At 43.4% G+C, this 16,357-nt stretch overlaps 2 protein-coding genes across 3 annotated transcripts; one reads left to right on the top strand and one right to left on the bottom strand.

Annotated features, from left to right (window-relative positions):
* Positions 1-1,819: 1,819 nt before the first annotated feature.
* Positions 1,820-5,140, bottom strand: LOC117148064 (transcription factor btd). Its single transcript, XM_033315255.1, has 2 exons — positions 3,928-5,140; positions 1,820-3,525 (listed from the first exon to the last, which is right to left on the bottom strand). The coding sequence occupies exons 1-2, from the start codon at positions 4,665-4,667 to the stop codon at positions 2,331-2,333; spliced, it is 1,935 nt and encodes a 644-aa protein (XP_033171146.1). The 5' UTR covers positions 4,668-5,140; the 3' UTR covers positions 1,820-2,330.
* Positions 5,141-11,949: 6,809 nt separating this feature from the next.
* LOC117147650 lies at positions 11,950-16,357 on the top strand. 2 transcript variants are annotated; one of them, XM_033314624.1, is made up of 2 exons: positions 11,950-12,050; positions 14,919-16,357. In XM_033314624.1, exon 2 carries the CDS (start codon positions 15,416-15,418, stop codon positions 16,124-16,126), a length of 711 nt encoding a protein of 236 aa, XP_033170515.1. In that variant the 5' UTR covers positions 11,950-12,050; positions 14,919-15,415; the 3' UTR covers positions 16,127-16,357. The 2 variants fall into 2 exon arrangements, with proteins under 2 accessions (XP_033170515.1, XP_033170514.1); XM_033314623.1 differs by lacking the exon at positions 11,950-12,050 and adding an exon at positions 13,372-13,542.

Raw genomic sequence — 16,357 nt, 5'->3', positions numbered from 1 at the left:
TTAAGTTCTGACGATTTCGTGCATTCGACCTGAAGAGAAAATCCAAAAGGCAAAATCATTTAAATAGGTCCTAAACAACTAACATTTCCAGCAATTCTGTAACCCATACTTAAAATTACACTTTCGCCCCGAACGAGAGTTGGTCGAGAGCACTTTTCGAGCCATTAAACCGACCAAAACAGAAAAGACGTATACCTCATGTTCGAGTTAACTCCTCTACGCAATAAAACAAAATATCTTAAGGGGGGGTGGGGGGAGCAGAAACGAAGAGACGCGAAGAAAAATTAACAAATCATAACATCATCATTTATCATCATTAAGCTGCGAGATTTTATATTTTGTATTTCTTGTTGTACTCTTTTTATTTTGTGAACTTTTCCCTTTTGGTTATGTTTTATTTTCCCTGGCTGACCGCAGTTCAGTTATAAATCAATCAGATTTTGTTTGCCATTTAGTGGAGCGCCCCGAAAAAAAATCAAGGTGGTGGTTGAGGGTGGGGCAAAAAGGGTTTTTGGGCGCTTGAGGTTCGGCATTCGGCGTCTTAACGCGGCCAACGCGGCGTATGATTAACGTGCGTGTGAAGTTGTCGGGCTGCCCCATCACACCCTCCTCCTCCTTCTCCTCCTTCTCCTCCTCCTCATCCGCCTCCTTCCCCATAGAAAAGTTTCATTCCCCATTTTTGGTTTCATATTACTACGGCTCTACCAATCCGAAAGCAAGCGAGGTTGTCAACCGCTTCTTGCACCATTGCATCGGGCATCCAAAGATGGTGAAGACTTTGGTTGAGTCCAAGAGTTGGGGTCCCCATTGGAAGGGGGGGCGTGGCACGTTCGGGGGCTTGGCGCTCACTCAACTTGAAAATTGATTGATGCCCGGGCTGGGCAGCATAAATCAATATTTTATATTGGCCGCAATCGATCTGCAACGCTATCTCTCGCATCGCTTGGCGGCGGATCGAATTGGATCGAACTCTTCTCTTTCTCTCTCTGGCGATTCGATTGCCAATCTTCACGCCATCATTGTATTTTTATTATTAGTTTTTTTCCCCCCCTTATTCTGCTGGGACAAAATGTTTCCCGTTTAATTATAAACTCTGTGTTGGGCAATTCATTTTGGGCTGGCCAAAGTGGGATAGTCGCTCGAGCTAAATTGACTCTCATTGGTTGCCTAAAGATTGAATATGTGCCCCTTCTGAGTTATGATCCCCAGTTGAACTAAGGGGGGGGTGGGGGGTGGGATGCTGGGATTAAATTAATTTCGCAGCTAGGAAAAGGACCGGGGATCTCGAATCTCAAAGGGAGCTAAAAGTGGTAAGCCGCTTTTAGTGCGAAAAACTACTATTAAATCACACCCGATTGTTATGAAATTCAACAACTATGTGTATCTTGACTAAATAAATCATTGTATTTAAGGATATATACGTATCACATTCGCACCTATATTTATGCACATTTTAAAGGAAAGCAATGTATAGATGAAGTAGATCTCCCTAGCTAACAATGCTTTTGCAGCTTTAAAGCGATGGCCGACGTTTATGAAATTATAACTAGAAATGCAGACAGCTATAATGATTGCTATTGAAAAAGTTTCTATTATTATCCAAATACCGCCAAAGGTCAGCACCCAAAAGCAGATCAAGTTCGCCGGAAGTCGGGAAGCTTCCTGGATCCCTCGATTTATATGCAAGAAAGCAACCCCTGGAGGAGATCAAACAACCCTGGAATATAATCAAGCCAGGAACCCATAAACAAGGGTGCGTCGGGATCGGAGAGAATAATAAAAACTGGATTCGCTTTGTTTTCCGATATTATTTTGTTCGTTTTTTTTTTATTGATAGGATTTCAGTGTGGGGATTTTGTCGCCTTGGATTTTTCTCTTTTTGTTGTTGTATATAATTTATCTTAAAGACAATTAACAATTATTATGGTACACAACTAGATGGTTTCTCTCATTCTATATGGTATGGCTTAAAAAGATCGCTATATATGTTTGTATGTACAGACATGCAAAAAAAAATGCCTTAGCTACTAGATTGGGGAAAAAAAATGAAAAAAATTCAATTTCTAGTCTCTACATGTATAGTTTATATATGTGTATGTATATATATATATATTTATATAATATTATATAATGCCTTATACGGTATTTTGTGAATTCACATTTTTTTTCGATTTTCACAATATATTTTATATCAACAATAAACACTGAAAAAAAACACACACTAGATTTTCGTTCTACGCTTGCTTTGTTGCCTTTCTGGGTTTTGGGACATTATGGCATTTGTTTCATCAACTTTCAACTGTAACAATTTGGGAAGGATCGGGGGCATCCTAGGCGGTGGCATGTGGATGATAGGCCGCTGCCCACGCATTGTGATGGTGCGGATGTGGATGCGGATAGCCGTAACTGGCTGTTCCCGCACCAAAATCAGCCGGATAACCGGCCGCATACTCGGACTTCATGTGGCAACTGGAGCTGGAATCCTGGCTAGCTCCGCTGGCCAATCCGCTCATGGTTAGCCCATACTCCGCCGCCAGTTGGGACTCACTTTGCATGGCCAGCGCGGCATAATGATGCTGGGCCAGCGCCGTGGCTGATGCGGCTGGGGAAGATGCAGATCCGATGGCAGAAACGACCGCTGAAGCTGGGGAACTGGCGCTGGATGATGAGGATGAACTGGCTGAGGTAGTGGCTGGTTGTATGGAACGGCTGCTGCTACTGCTCCAGGGCTGCTCCACAAAGCTGGCCGACGATGTTGTCGTTGTCATCTGCTGCTGGAAGAGCGGCGGCGGTGGCGGCGGAGGATTCACACTCGATCCCGCGGATGTGGAATGCTGGTAGAGATTGGCATAGGGCGCATAGTTGACCAGCGGTGTCGTATCCGGCTGCTCCTGCTTGAATTCCACGGGTGGCGTCAGTGGCTTACCCGACTTCTTCTCCTTCTTCTCCAGCTTTATCGCCGCAGCCGCCTGCTCCTTGGCCTCGGCGGCCAGTACCTTCTTGCTCTTCTTGTCCTTGAAATGGGTCTTCTTGTGCTTGCTGAGGTGATCGCTGCGCGAGAACTTCTTGGAGCAAATGGGGCAGGCATACGGGCGGTAATTGGTGTGCGTACGTCCGTGCCGCTGGAGCTCATCCGATCGGGAGAAACGCTTGCCGCACGTGAGGCACAGGAAGGGCCGCTCGCCGGTGTGCCAGCGCAGGTGGGTCTTCAGATGCGACGCCTTGCCGTATAGCCGTTCGCAGCCCGGAATGTGGCAGATGTGCTGCTTGCGTCCGCGCTCATCCGGACCCACAATCGGTGGCAGGCCGCTCATCTCGTTGGTGCAATTGGGGCACGTGCAGCGAACGGAGCGGCGTTGCAATTGCGTCTGGAAGGCGATGTCATCGAAGTTGAAGCCCGGATAGCTCTGTGAACTCCATGGCTGATAGAGGCGCTCCTGATGCGAGAACCAAGCGGCCGAGGAGGACATGCCCACCGCATTGCCGTAGTAATCGGAGGCGTACTGGGCATATGGGAACTGACTTCTAGATGGAGAAAAGAATGGAAGACAGAGAATGGTTAATTCGGTTTTTTAATCATTTATTTAATGGATACACCTGCTATCTGAATACTAATAAGTTTATGAGATTATTTGTATGCTAATCCATTTCAATCTTCGGGATAACGTGATTAATATATTCCCATGTACTAAACTGCATAATTTGCGAAAGATATATGTCATTATCTCGCTCATGATCAAAATACAATCAGCCTGTAGTTATTCTATTAAGAGAAGATCAAATTCAGATCGAAATTAGTGTATCCCTAATAACCACAAATTTGAAGATCTATAAGCTTTGATCCATTGATCCCTAGCATTTTAAAGTTTCTGTCTTGCGAATGATTCCCAAGTCAACTTCTGTAATCCTATATATAGGGATATTTACCTCGGTGGCCCCAATCCGGAGTAGGCGGTATTCCAGCCGTAGGCGGCACTGGCGACCGCCGCTGCTCCAAGGTCCGCTGCTGCCGCCGCAGCTGCTGCCGCCGCCGCTGCAGCCGATGCAGCTGACGAGGATGGTGAGGAGGATGTGGGTGATCCCGCTAGGGCGCCCGCTGCCGCCGTTGTAGGTGGCGCCAAGGTCGTGGTGGGCGTGGATGGACTGGCCGAAATGGAGGCGAATGACTGGGCAGGTGACGGGAAGATGCTGGGCGACACGGAGGCCGATGATGGCGCCGATTGTATGCTGGAGTTGGGCGATGCAGTGCCCGTGGATGAGGCCTGTGGATACGGCAGTTCCAGCTTCATTGGCGGCTTTCCATACAGCGGAGAACTGCCGGAGCTGGAGCCGGAACTCGAGCCGGAGAGGGATGGGGGGGCGGACAGCAGGGTGGCGGCGCTGAGGAAGTCATGTTGCTGCTGTTGCTGTTGCTGTTGCTGTTGCTGCTGCTGCTGCTGCTGTTGCTGCTGCTGCTGTTGTTGTTGCTGCTGCTGTTGCTGTGTCAAGTGTTGCATGTGCTGCTGTTGCGCCTGCTGATGGGACAAGTGCAGATGATGTTGCGCATGCTGCATGTGCAGATGATGTTGCTGCTGTTGCGCGTGTTGCTGCTGTTGCGCGTTGTGCTGCTGCTGCGCCTGATGCTGTTGCGCATAGGGATTTAAGTAATTGCAGGCCGCATCGATCATATTGAAAACGCTTGCGATTTTAATGTTACGCCGAGATTTGTTTGGATCCTACTGCTGCGATTGCTGCTGCGTTTTGCTGCTTCTGGTTGCTACTGCGTTCGTTAGCAATTTTCGCACATTGCTCTTGCACTTATTGATATTCGTTCGTGTAATTATGGCACGCTTTTCACTTTAGTTTTATAATTATAGTCTTTTTCTGCCGCGCACGTAATTGCGAGCACGCGGAGGAGAACACGGAAAAAACACAAACAAATTAAACGCGGCCGAAAATTCGCCAATGCTGCGTGCAAATATATATATATATATCCCTCTATATATGCATATATATATATAGATCCGAAAACGAGCGAGTTTCTCTGCTGCCACTGCGGCTGGCTCTTCTGCTTCTTCTTCTTTCGTTCGTAGTGCTGCTGCTGCTGCGCGTGATGTGATGTGATACAACCACCGGTAATTATCGTCGATTGTCGACTGAATTCCAAAACGCGGCGAGAGAGTCTAACAACGTACAAAACGAATCCACTTGGCTGATGGCAGAGGCGCGGGCAGAGGGCAGCGGCAGCGCTGCTGCTGCTCGTGCTGTCACATTCTCGCACTCGTCTATCGCCACTGAGCGCTCACCCAGCTCTCGCTCTCTCTCGCTCTCGGCACCATCATGGTGGTTGTTTTTGCCCGCAACGGTGTGCCTTCGGGGCAACTCTCTTCGTCTCGCTTGCACGTGTGGCGCGGAAGTGTCACTCCCGGCAGCAGCAGCCACTCTCCGTAGCTAGCTCACTCTCTCTCTCTCTCTTTCGCTCTTGCGGTATGGTGCTCTCTCTCCACGTTGCTGTTGCAGTGTTGTTTTTGCTGGCGGTGCTGCCGCAGGCGTTTTGTTTTAATTTCTATGTGTGGGTTTGTGTGTCAAAGCAATTGGGTGAGCATGCGTTTTGTTGTTGCTGTTGTTGTTGTCGTTTCAGCTAGTGCTCATATTGCTTATATTTGTTGTTATTGTTGGTTAAATCTAAACTTTAAGCCAAAAATGTTGGCTTAAATTTAATACAAAGTTTGGATTTATGAATATGTGTAAATAATTTACATTATTAGCATTTTTAGACAAGTATTTGAAATATTATATTAGTGAAGTATTTGAAATATTTTATTATTTAGTTGGTTGAACTATATATTCCATAATTTATGTTTATGTTAACCCTATCCTCACCTTAAAAAAATTGTATATCAAATAAATAACATATTCGCGTATCTTTTGCATTTCAAAACAAAGAGCTTAGCAAATATATTAGAAAAATTCAATATAAACATTAAGCACATACAAAACATAGGTATTGTTATATCCGAGCGATTATTAATGCCCATAAATTACTCGACATTTTACACATTTCAAGTACCGTCATTAAAAGCACGAATATCTGCTTAAATTCTCATTATCCCCTTGCCCACTCAGACCATCAATTTGTTTCGATGAAAGTAAGCAGACAGAGAAAAGTATGGCTCATCACTTTAATTAAATTAAAATTTCTGTTTAATGGCATTTTTCTCCAGAGGATCCCAATGATAAAAAGTAACGTTAGATGAGGCAGAGGGAGCGGGCATAATTCAAATATAAATACAATAACAATAAAAACTAATAAATGTGTGGTCGCGGCCCAATGAAATAACTGTATTTAAAGGGGCGTTGACCAAACACCACCACAAAAGAGACAGCAGCTCTCTCCTTCGCTCTCTCTCTCGCGCATGGCCTGCGCCCGTTTCGTGTGTGCGTGTGCTTGTGTATGCTTGTGTGCCGCATATTAATCACAATTGCTGTTGCTGTTGTTGTTTTCGCTCCCTTTTTATTACGCGGCGTCTTTTTTATTACGCATACGCAACGTGGGTCTGAGCCACAAATTTTACGACTTGCTGCTGCTGTGAAAAGATAATGATGACTCCCAAAACGGAACGAGCTCACGGAAGTGGATCTCGACTCTTAAGCTACCCTTTGTTAAGATGAAAATCATTATGTAGGAGATTATTATTGGGATAATATAAGATTTAATTTTTAACCAACTGATATGAAACTTCTTAAACAGTTTAGTTATGACTAAATACTATTGCACCCCAAGTATTTCTGAGTTTCAGATATTACTACTATGTGTAAAAGATTTTTTAAGACTTGTTCAAATAAACATACAATTTGGTATGGGTTTAAATAAAAGAAAAAGTTGTTGTTCCTGATTTGTCAGTATTGTTCGTAAGTGAATAAGTAGCTTGTTACAATACAAACAATTGGAATATTAACTAAATATTTTTATGTATTTCGAATACATAAAAATCGATGATGCCCAACTGGGGCTTTACAGGGTACCAGCCGCACTTCTGGGCAACATGTAATGAAACGGAAGATACAATTATATTGAGGCAAGCAGGGCAACAACGAGGAGCCTGTCTCGTACTGGCAGTCTCCTCCTTGTCCCGATTCCCTCCTCCCTCCGACCCTTTGGCTCCTCTGCCCCTTTTGGCTACCGAAGATTTATGACAATGCTGAAGTCAACTAGACTCGAAGACCGTCAGCCCAGCCCAGTCCCTCCCCTTGCTGTCCCACCCTCCCCCGTTCCCATCGCCGAACTAGCCTCCTTTGCAGAAACAATCCCCTTGCGCCTCCTGGCCCTTAGAGTCCGTGTCCTTGCTCTTGTTCTGGTTCTTGTCCTTGGGCCACAACGTCGCCGCATAATCAATTAGCAAAAAGTCGGCAGCAACAGCAAGGAAAGTTCCCACTATACCCATATCTACTCGACGCCCACGCAACGTCACGCCCACTTTTTTGCACCACTAGGTCATGTCAAGTTGGAAAATCGCAATGGAAGAAAAGCCGGCAGTTTTTATGGGCCACATAAGGTTTTGATGTAAAGTAAATGGAGCCCAAAATATGTCTAGATATATAAAAAAGACATTCCATAAAAATGTTACCAATAATAAGATTTACCAAAGCCGCTTTTTAATGATATGTGCACATTCCAATAAATCGGAAGCAGTGAACTGAATGTCGCCTGGATGTTTGCAAATCTCTCCAAATATTGTGAAAATTGATGACTAATCTATTTTGAGGAAGTTACTCCAGCTAAGAGATCTCAACCAACTCGATCCATTCTCAACCGATCCGTGGCGATAATCAATTGATTAGCCGCGACGAGCCCACCAAACAAGGCGTGGGATCAGCGGATCTGCAGATCAGCGATGTCAGGTAGATCATGGAGTAGCAACTAAGCTGGGCTTAAGCTGGAAAAGTTTTGACTTCGCCGCATCAAAGCTCCTCATCCGCGGGATTTCTCGCTGGATCGCCACTAATCCCGAAGGGCGGACGAAGAAGGGCTCGGAGTCAGGATTACACCGTTTTGTTTTGCTACCTAGCCCCCGACTCGGTTACGCCTGAATCGTAATTATTGATTCTTAATCCTGATCGCGGTCCTTTGGCGGATTAATGCGACATCTCTTCGCTGCACTGAGAGAAGCCAGAGTGGCTTTTGGTTTGGTTTGGTTTTTACTTAATTTGTATTAGCAATGTTTTTTAAAGTAATCTATTCGAAATCATCAAACCTAATTATAAAGTTTAAAGTGTTTATAAATAGTTGAACTAAATATATAAGAGTTCCCCTTCCTATTTGATTATCATTACATTCTTGCTATGCCGAACCCACTGCTACTTTCTCGCAGTGCAGCTATATGGCCATCCCATCGGTTTTTGGTGGTCTCGGATTAAACCGCACCCTCTGACCAAAGGTCCTGTGGGTTAGGCCTTCGGTTGGCCGGTGGTTGAGTGGGTGGCTGGGTGGTTTCCACGCTGCCGCGGGGTGCCATAAATGCATAATCCACGTTTTACGATCGCTTAGCAGGAAAAGTCAAGGGATCGTCTGCGGTAATCCGAAGGAGAAAGTCAGATATATGAATATATGTACATACATATACCTATATGCAAATCGGCGTTGGCCAGGTAGTGAGCGATCGAGAAGTATTCAATTGAAATTGCTGGGTGCACGGCATGGGCCTCGTAATCCTTTAGCCTAAACCTTAACCCGTTATGCAGATTTGTGTTAATTGGATTTATGGGGATTTTCGCATCTAAATCCTTTCACTGTCTGCAAATATTTTGGCCTTTCTAGCGTCTTCGGCCCGTTCTTCGTCGCAGATTAGATTAATCTGCGGGGTTTTTTCGCCAATTGACTTTGTATATCTCTTCTTGTATCTGAACCCCTACCTATCGCTAACTATCTATGACTTCTGCACAATCGCAGACTTTGGCAGAAGTTGAACTGGCTTTTGTTTTATGGCATTTAACCTTTGGTCTTCAAAATAGTTTGATTTTGAATACACGAATTGCAATTCAAATGCAGTGAAATCATTTTTCATTGACCATCCGTTCCATATCCCATATATGTATCTTTTTGCTGGCATTATCCACGAGATGCAACAGATGGTGAAGAAATTCATCTGAGCAGATCCACGAAACGCCCCCGATTTTCTTTACCCTTCTCATCCACACATATCCAAATTTATAACCAACTGAATCGATCGACAGATTGCGCAATACTCAGGTCACATTGCAAGGTCGTACCACGCCCCCTTTGACCTTTACGCGGCGCACTTGTAGCCATCTCTCGGGATCTCGAGATCTCTGGACGACTTCCACAGAATTCTCTAATCAAGCGGCAACGATGCAAAAAAACACACACAGTCGAACTGAGAGAAAAACAATAGCACCAAACAATAAATTTTAATTTCAATTATAAATATTTCCCTCCCCTGTGTGTGTGTGGTGTTCCTTTTCTACTCTTCGTGTTTTTTGTGTGCTCTTTTATGAAGCGTGTGTCGCAGAGGGGTTACAACCGCGAACAAGATATTAGAGATCTCCTCGGAAACCATTTTGCACTAAAAATGTCAACAGCCTCAATTTACAGCCCCTAAATAGGGGCAGAAATTGTGTGTGTGTGTGTGTGTGTGCGGGGGTGGGGGGGGTGGTGAAGAAAGAGTGCCGAAACAAGGGGATCCTAACACTTCCCTGGAAATCACTTGGCCGAACCGAAGAAATATCCAGATATCTGAACTCGAGCCACTTGTTGCAACACTTGAAAAAATAGTCCAGAAATGCGGAATGTGGAAAATAAATAAAAGAAATATAACTGAAAATGTTGGAAGGGTAAAAGGAAAAGATTACAAACTAGAGTATAATTATATATATATATATATATATATATTATATACATATATATAATAATGTATAATAATATATATACAATAAATTTGGAACGCGAACATATATGCATCGTTTTTCTAGCAGTGTATGGATACAGTAGCGGGCCAAATGGGACCGAAGGACGCCGCATAAATGGGGTGTCGAAATGATCATCAGTTGAGGGCGCCCCGCGGCGGGCCGCTCCTCTGATCTTTGCACCGCACGCCCCGCTGTGCTCTTTCCACGGTTCAAAAGTGGGTAGAGAAAACCATCGAAAAGGATCCTCTACTCCGAAACAGGACCCGCAATGGCCAACGAAAAAACAGTGGCAAATGGGCCATGGTCCATGGGAAAAAAACGATATTTGCGAAATCCAGGCGACAAAGGTGCCAGCACAAAGGACAACTAATTGGTTCGATTCCAAATTGAGCGTTCGCTGTTCTTTTTTCTTTGGTGTCCTTAGATCCTGCCGCTACTCCATTGTCCTTTGGTTTAGTCGGTGGAAATACAAATATTTATTTAATATCTAACAAAGCGGATCGCAGTTGCTTACCAGCAATTTTTGAATTTTGGAAACCAGCATCAACATATGGGTGGGTGGTTGGGTAAATCGACCTGTGCCTGTGAAAAATAAAAATATTTATTTAATATCTTACGGAGCTCAGTTGCTTACTGAAATAATGTTTTGTATGCCGATTAAAATAAATCGAATTTGTTTATGAATTTCAAGTTTAGTTTTAATTCTATGCACAACTTACATCACTTTTTGGATTCTGGGATATTTTTCGAATATATTTGCGTTTCAGCGGATGAGAATCGTCAGTAACCAGTTCCTCCATATAGATTAATGCGCGGTTTCGTGGCACTTTAACAGGTAGCGTATATTTCCCTTTCATAGATTTTTGTAATGTTCCTTTTTGTTTTGGTTGGTTTTCCTCATTTGATGTTCGTGTTTTCATGTTTTATTCTAAATTTTCTAAAAGTAGGACTGAGGTTTTTGCTTGTGGGTCGGGTCTCTTGTGATTAAAATTATGTTCAATGCCTACTTTGTTAAAATAATTCAAATCAAAATACCGAAGCACACTTTGTTGATTTTCAGTTATACATTACATTAAATCTTACATTAAATCTAAAATATTATTTGTGTGCGCAGCTTTAAACAGCGAATACAATAACCCAAAGAGCGAATAGCCATGACACCTACCCATATGTTATAGCTTTATCAACACCATCTAGCGGGAAGTCATGCAACTAAAGGCTACTGTTTCTCTTTTCTTAACCTAGGTGGCGCCATTTCTATTTCACAGAGAGCTTAGGCGCTACACCGAAAGAAATCAGTAGATGATCGATGATATAAAAAATAAAATAAATGTATTGTCTCAATAGGTAAATTTTGCATTGTATTTATTTATTAGAACGTGGTAGACAAGAGTTTAAATCATATAGATGTCGGCTTTAGCTGCTGGGGCTTTCAGCCGGACTTCTACAATATTATGGACGTATTTAGTTACAATATTATTTCCAATTATTTACATTGTATTACACAACTTACCTTATTGGAATATCTCAGATAGGTTTTAAAGCAAATAAACTACGTTAATGTAGGATAATTTTTTATAAAGTGCATACGCACTTCTACAAATATAGCTATTTCTTTACGCCTACATATGCGTAACCTGAACCTGAAAATTATGATTATGTTCCACTTGTAAACAGCAAATAGTATGCAAAATAGGCGTATTGCTCATTTTACTCATTTGTACAACCAAAATTTGTATTCCAATTAAGTATTTTGATTTGCATTGTTTTCTAATCTATCTTATAATCCACTTACAATAGAGATTTATCAAATTGTAAAACTAAACTTTATATTCCAATTATTTTGCAGTTTTGAAACTCTCCAGTTCTTCTTTCTGCATTGTTATTATAGCACGTTCTTATCCATATAAATACACAAGATTAAAGGCAAATGACAATAATATCCGAAAAGATAGCTAGATAATAAATAATTGCGCTTTTTAGCTACACAGCGGCCACAATGACAGCACTGTTCCGCGTACGAATGCTAGCGTTAAGAAGAGGAAGAGACGAGCGGTGCTGGGTTGAAAAAAACTGGAAAAGGGGGGAAATTGGCGCAAATTGTGCACGCGAGGCGCAGCAGGGACGTCGGATCTTAACTATCGGTTTGTGTTGCTTACTTTGCGGCAAATTTAATGAAACCAATTGCCGATATACTGAGAAAAATAGCATAATTAAATAACCAGATCCAACGCATCTAGTGTAAAAAGTCGGGCATTATTCCCAATCGCAAAAGAGAGAGAATCGGAATCACTCGCTGACCCGTCTCGTTCGAGTCTTAATCGCGGTATCTCGCTTGCACTCACATACCGGCCGCCAGCCATTCATATAGCCATCCCGTTCATTTCGGTGACAACGTGTCGGTGTGTGTGCATCAGTGTGCCAGAGTGCAAGCTTATATGTGTGCGCTGTGTATGTGCAACAAACAACGGCGGCCGCTAACAAAAAAAATTGTAAATAAATACGCTGCCGTTCGACAGCGCGCGAAAATCGAAAAAGTGCTCGAAAAGTCAACGAAAGAGCGCCCCCAAAAGAAAATCAAAAATTCCGCTAGCGAAAAGGGGGGGAAAATAAGAAGCAAGTGGGACATTTATTGAACAATTTGAAAATTAATTTGTTCTGTGCGTTGTTTGCATGACCACCGGTTCGTCGGACAAGGACGACGATAGTGTATCCTTCGGCGGCTGATTTTTCGGCTTGCCCCTTTCTCACTCACGTTCTCTTTGTCTCTCGCGGCAAGAGCGAACGGAAAACACGCTCACACTGGGCCCACCAGAGATGCGCAAATCCAATGACTTGATTACTTACGTGATCCTCTGTAAATAGTTTTTTCATTTTTTTTTTAAGAACTTTGAACTACATTTTTACAATGGACAAACATTTTAAAAATTAATGTCTACAAATACTTCTTAAAACAAAATATTTTAAACAACTGCACCCATTCAAGATGTTGATTTATTAATTCATATTAAACATCTTTTTAGAAAACCTATTTGATCTCAAAAACGCTGCAAAGAATATTCATTTCATAATGATGTTGGTCTCCAACCAAAGATGTTTCTTACAAAACTTCTTTGTGCGCATTTTCAAGTGACCGCATAAAAGTATCGGCGAATGTGTCACCGTCATCATGTGGTCATCTCTGGACTCGCTGCTTTGTTATCTGGCGCGCCATATGTGTGCGCGTGTGTGCGTATCGGCTCTTAGGGAGCGCATGGCGTGAGCGGGCTCGCCGACGCAGAGAGCGAGGGGCTAGAGCAAAACAGTGTTCGGACAGCGGCTAACAGCTGTTACGGGGCCAACAGACTGCTAGCAGAGGCATTTATATGGATTTCGGGTCGTAACAGTACGTCAACAGCGGCCCAACAGCACGCGAGAGCGACGAGAGCCCACTCGCGTGTTGTGTTAAACAGTCAATTTTAGTGTATTTCCGAGCTCGGTGGTGTATTTCAACGGCTAGCCGCGGTCACACTGAAGCAAAAACATTTTTGGCTCGGAGAACGATTAACACAAGCGGACTGAAATTTTTTTGTTTTAGTGTTGCGAAAAAGTTTGTGGGATTTTTATAAAATCGCCGGAAAATGTGAAAAATATATGGTATAAAACCGAAATTCGGCAAAATTGCAAAGTATAGTTAGAAATTTAGTGCGTGGCAATCGGTGACTGTGGAAAAATAAAAATACCGGCCAAAATCGGGCTGAAATTTTTTTCAAATTTTCTACGGCATTTTCTTGAATTTCGTATTTTCGCCAATTATTTTTGCGATTTTTGTGTGGGCCGGGAAAAATGAAAAACGCTCTGACGGAGACAACACAAAAAATTTCTGCAATAGAAACTTTGAAACGACGTGAAGAAGAAAACGAAACGAAAACGACGAGCGAACACAGAAAAAAAATGGAATATATTTCTGTCGTCTGTTTTTCTTTCTTTTTCCAATGCTCCTCGCACTCGTTGCCGTTTACCGTCGTGTGTATATTGCACACTAATGCCGCTTGGCACTAATACCATCGCACGCTTTCTCTCTCGGACTCGTGCTCGCTCTTGCACGAACTGGCTGTTTTCGAAGTGTGCGTGTGTGTAACTGTGTGGTGAAAACGGCGTTGGCGTCGCTGTGAGAATTCTGTACGCGCGCCCCAAACCCCAAATGTGTGTGTGCGTGAGTGTGTGAAAGCTTTTGTCAGCCAGCCCCACTGCACTCTAGTGTCATCCCGCTCGCACCCCACTCGCCACTCGCCGCCCCAACAAATTAAATTTCATATGATGGCCGCTCGAATGCGGAAGCAAAACCAAAATACGGCCACTTTTTCGGCCATTTAATTTATAAACTAGACTATAGAGCACAGCCGCAACTGGCTGATACTTCAATTAATTTTTTTAAGCAGTGCTCTGCCTTTTATTACCTGCAAAGGTTTGCAATTTTTTTTCCAAAAATTTATTTGTCATACAAATTTGAAGCATGTTTCAAAGTATATTTTTGCCAACGACGGCACTTGTTTTCCATATTTTTTCGGGGACTGGCGGCAAAATGAAATTATTATTTTCATTTTCGTGGTGTGCGCCGAAAGAGCGAGAAGCCAACACACACGTCTGCGAGTAAAATAGCGAGTACAGCGCTGGTAGTATTGGCGAATAAAATTGCGAGGCAAGAACAGACAAGAGAGAGAGAGAGAGAGAGAGAGTGAGTGGTCGTCAAGCGGCACACAGATGAGTGCAACGAGACCGAGAGAATTCTCGGTACCGTTCTCGTTGTACTCTTCCCTTTTCGCCCCGTTTTCGGCACGTCTCGTCGCATTTTAGTTTCGTTTTGTTTCCATTTTCCCCTCGGTTTCACTGTCCACTCGCGCGCGGCTAAATTACAAAAAAAAAAGAAAGAAGAAAATAAATAAATATTGCTTTCGATTTGTGTGCGGTGTGTGTTCGTCCATTCAACATAATCTAATAGGCTGCGTATTATTCTTCTTGTGCATTTGCAGTTAATGTGTAATGCTAGAGCGGCAAACGTCGGCAGCAGCAGCAGCAGCGTCAGCAGCAACAACAAAATCAGCATCGACAAAAACAACAGCAGCGCGCCAGCAACAGAAACAAACCGAAACACAACAAACCCAACAACAACAGCCAACAATGTGAATTGCTTTTTTTTCCTTATTAATTGTAAACGATAACCGAATCAAGTGCAATCAAAATTAAACACAAACATATATAATATATGGTCAAAATATCTATATATATATATATATATATATTTATTTATGTGTAACAAAAAGCCGCCAAAAACAAATCACGTAAAATATGTAAGATAGCGGAAAAAAGGCAGAAAGAAAAGGAAGAGAAAGAGGAGAGAGCCAAAGCAAGAACCGTTATTTTTCTCTCAGTGGAGGCAGGCAGGCAACAACAGACAAACAAACAAACAATAACAAGAGCCGCCCAGCCAAGGTCAACTTTTGGTGTTTTTGGGGCCCAACAACACAAAATGCACGCGTGTGTCTGCTGCTGTTCGACAAACAACAATTGCAACAACAAGAACAACGACGGCAGCAGCAGCAGCAGTAACCACAACAACGACGACAGCAGAATCAGCAGCAGCAACAACAACAAATTGCAGCTAAGAAAGCGCAGGACAGAAGTTGAAGAAGAAGAAGAAGAGGTACTGGTCAAGTGGACGCAGGATAAGAACAAGCATCAAGAGGAGCAGAAGGAGCACCAGGCGGTGGAAAAGTTGTCTGCTGGCCAAAGCGCCAGTGGCGGCGACAACGATCTCAACGGCGCCGCAACGAGAAGGCGGTGGTGGCTGCGCGATCCTCCAGGATCAGCGGAAGCGGCAGAAGGAGAGAGAAAAGGCGAAGGAGTGGAAGTGGGTGTGGGTGTGGGAGCAGCAGGATCAGCGGGCACAGGTCCGACGACGTGGTGGTGGTCAGCTCCATCCGTTGACGTTGCGGTGACGATAGCGCCGGCTACGTTGTTGCTGTCGTTGCAGCGGCAATTAGCAAAGGAATTATCTAAACCAACAAGAACAACTGCAACAAGAACAACAACAGAAGCCACATCCCTAACAATAAAAAGCGGAACAGCAGCGTTAATATCATCATTAAGTGCAAGCATCGCCAACATCATCGATTACAAGATCCCAAAACACCAACAATACCAAAACCAATTCCCAATCCTCGCCAGCCACGCCTTTTGAGTGCCTCTTTGTGTGTTGTGTATTGTGCGTGCATGCGTGTGTTGCAAAGTGTCCAAACTAATCAAGAAATCTACAACTTAAAACACTAAACACTTAACCAATCAAACAACCTGTGCAACAATTGTCAAAGTGCTAGGTGACAAAAGATTAAGATTTGACAAGTTCCAATAACGAAAAAATCAGTACACAATCGAGCTCCAACATAGACGGAGCTCGGAGACGAAAAAAAGT

This window comes from Drosophila mauritiana, chromosome X, assembly GCF_004382145.1.
Source record: "Drosophila mauritiana strain mau12 chromosome X, ASM438214v1, whole genome shotgun sequence".
NCBI classification, from domain to species: domain Eukaryota; kingdom Metazoa; phylum Arthropoda; class Insecta; order Diptera; family Drosophilidae; genus Drosophila; species Drosophila mauritiana.
The sequence above is the reverse complement of the archived record's forward strand: the minus strand, read 5'-3'. Positions and strand labels throughout refer to the sequence as shown.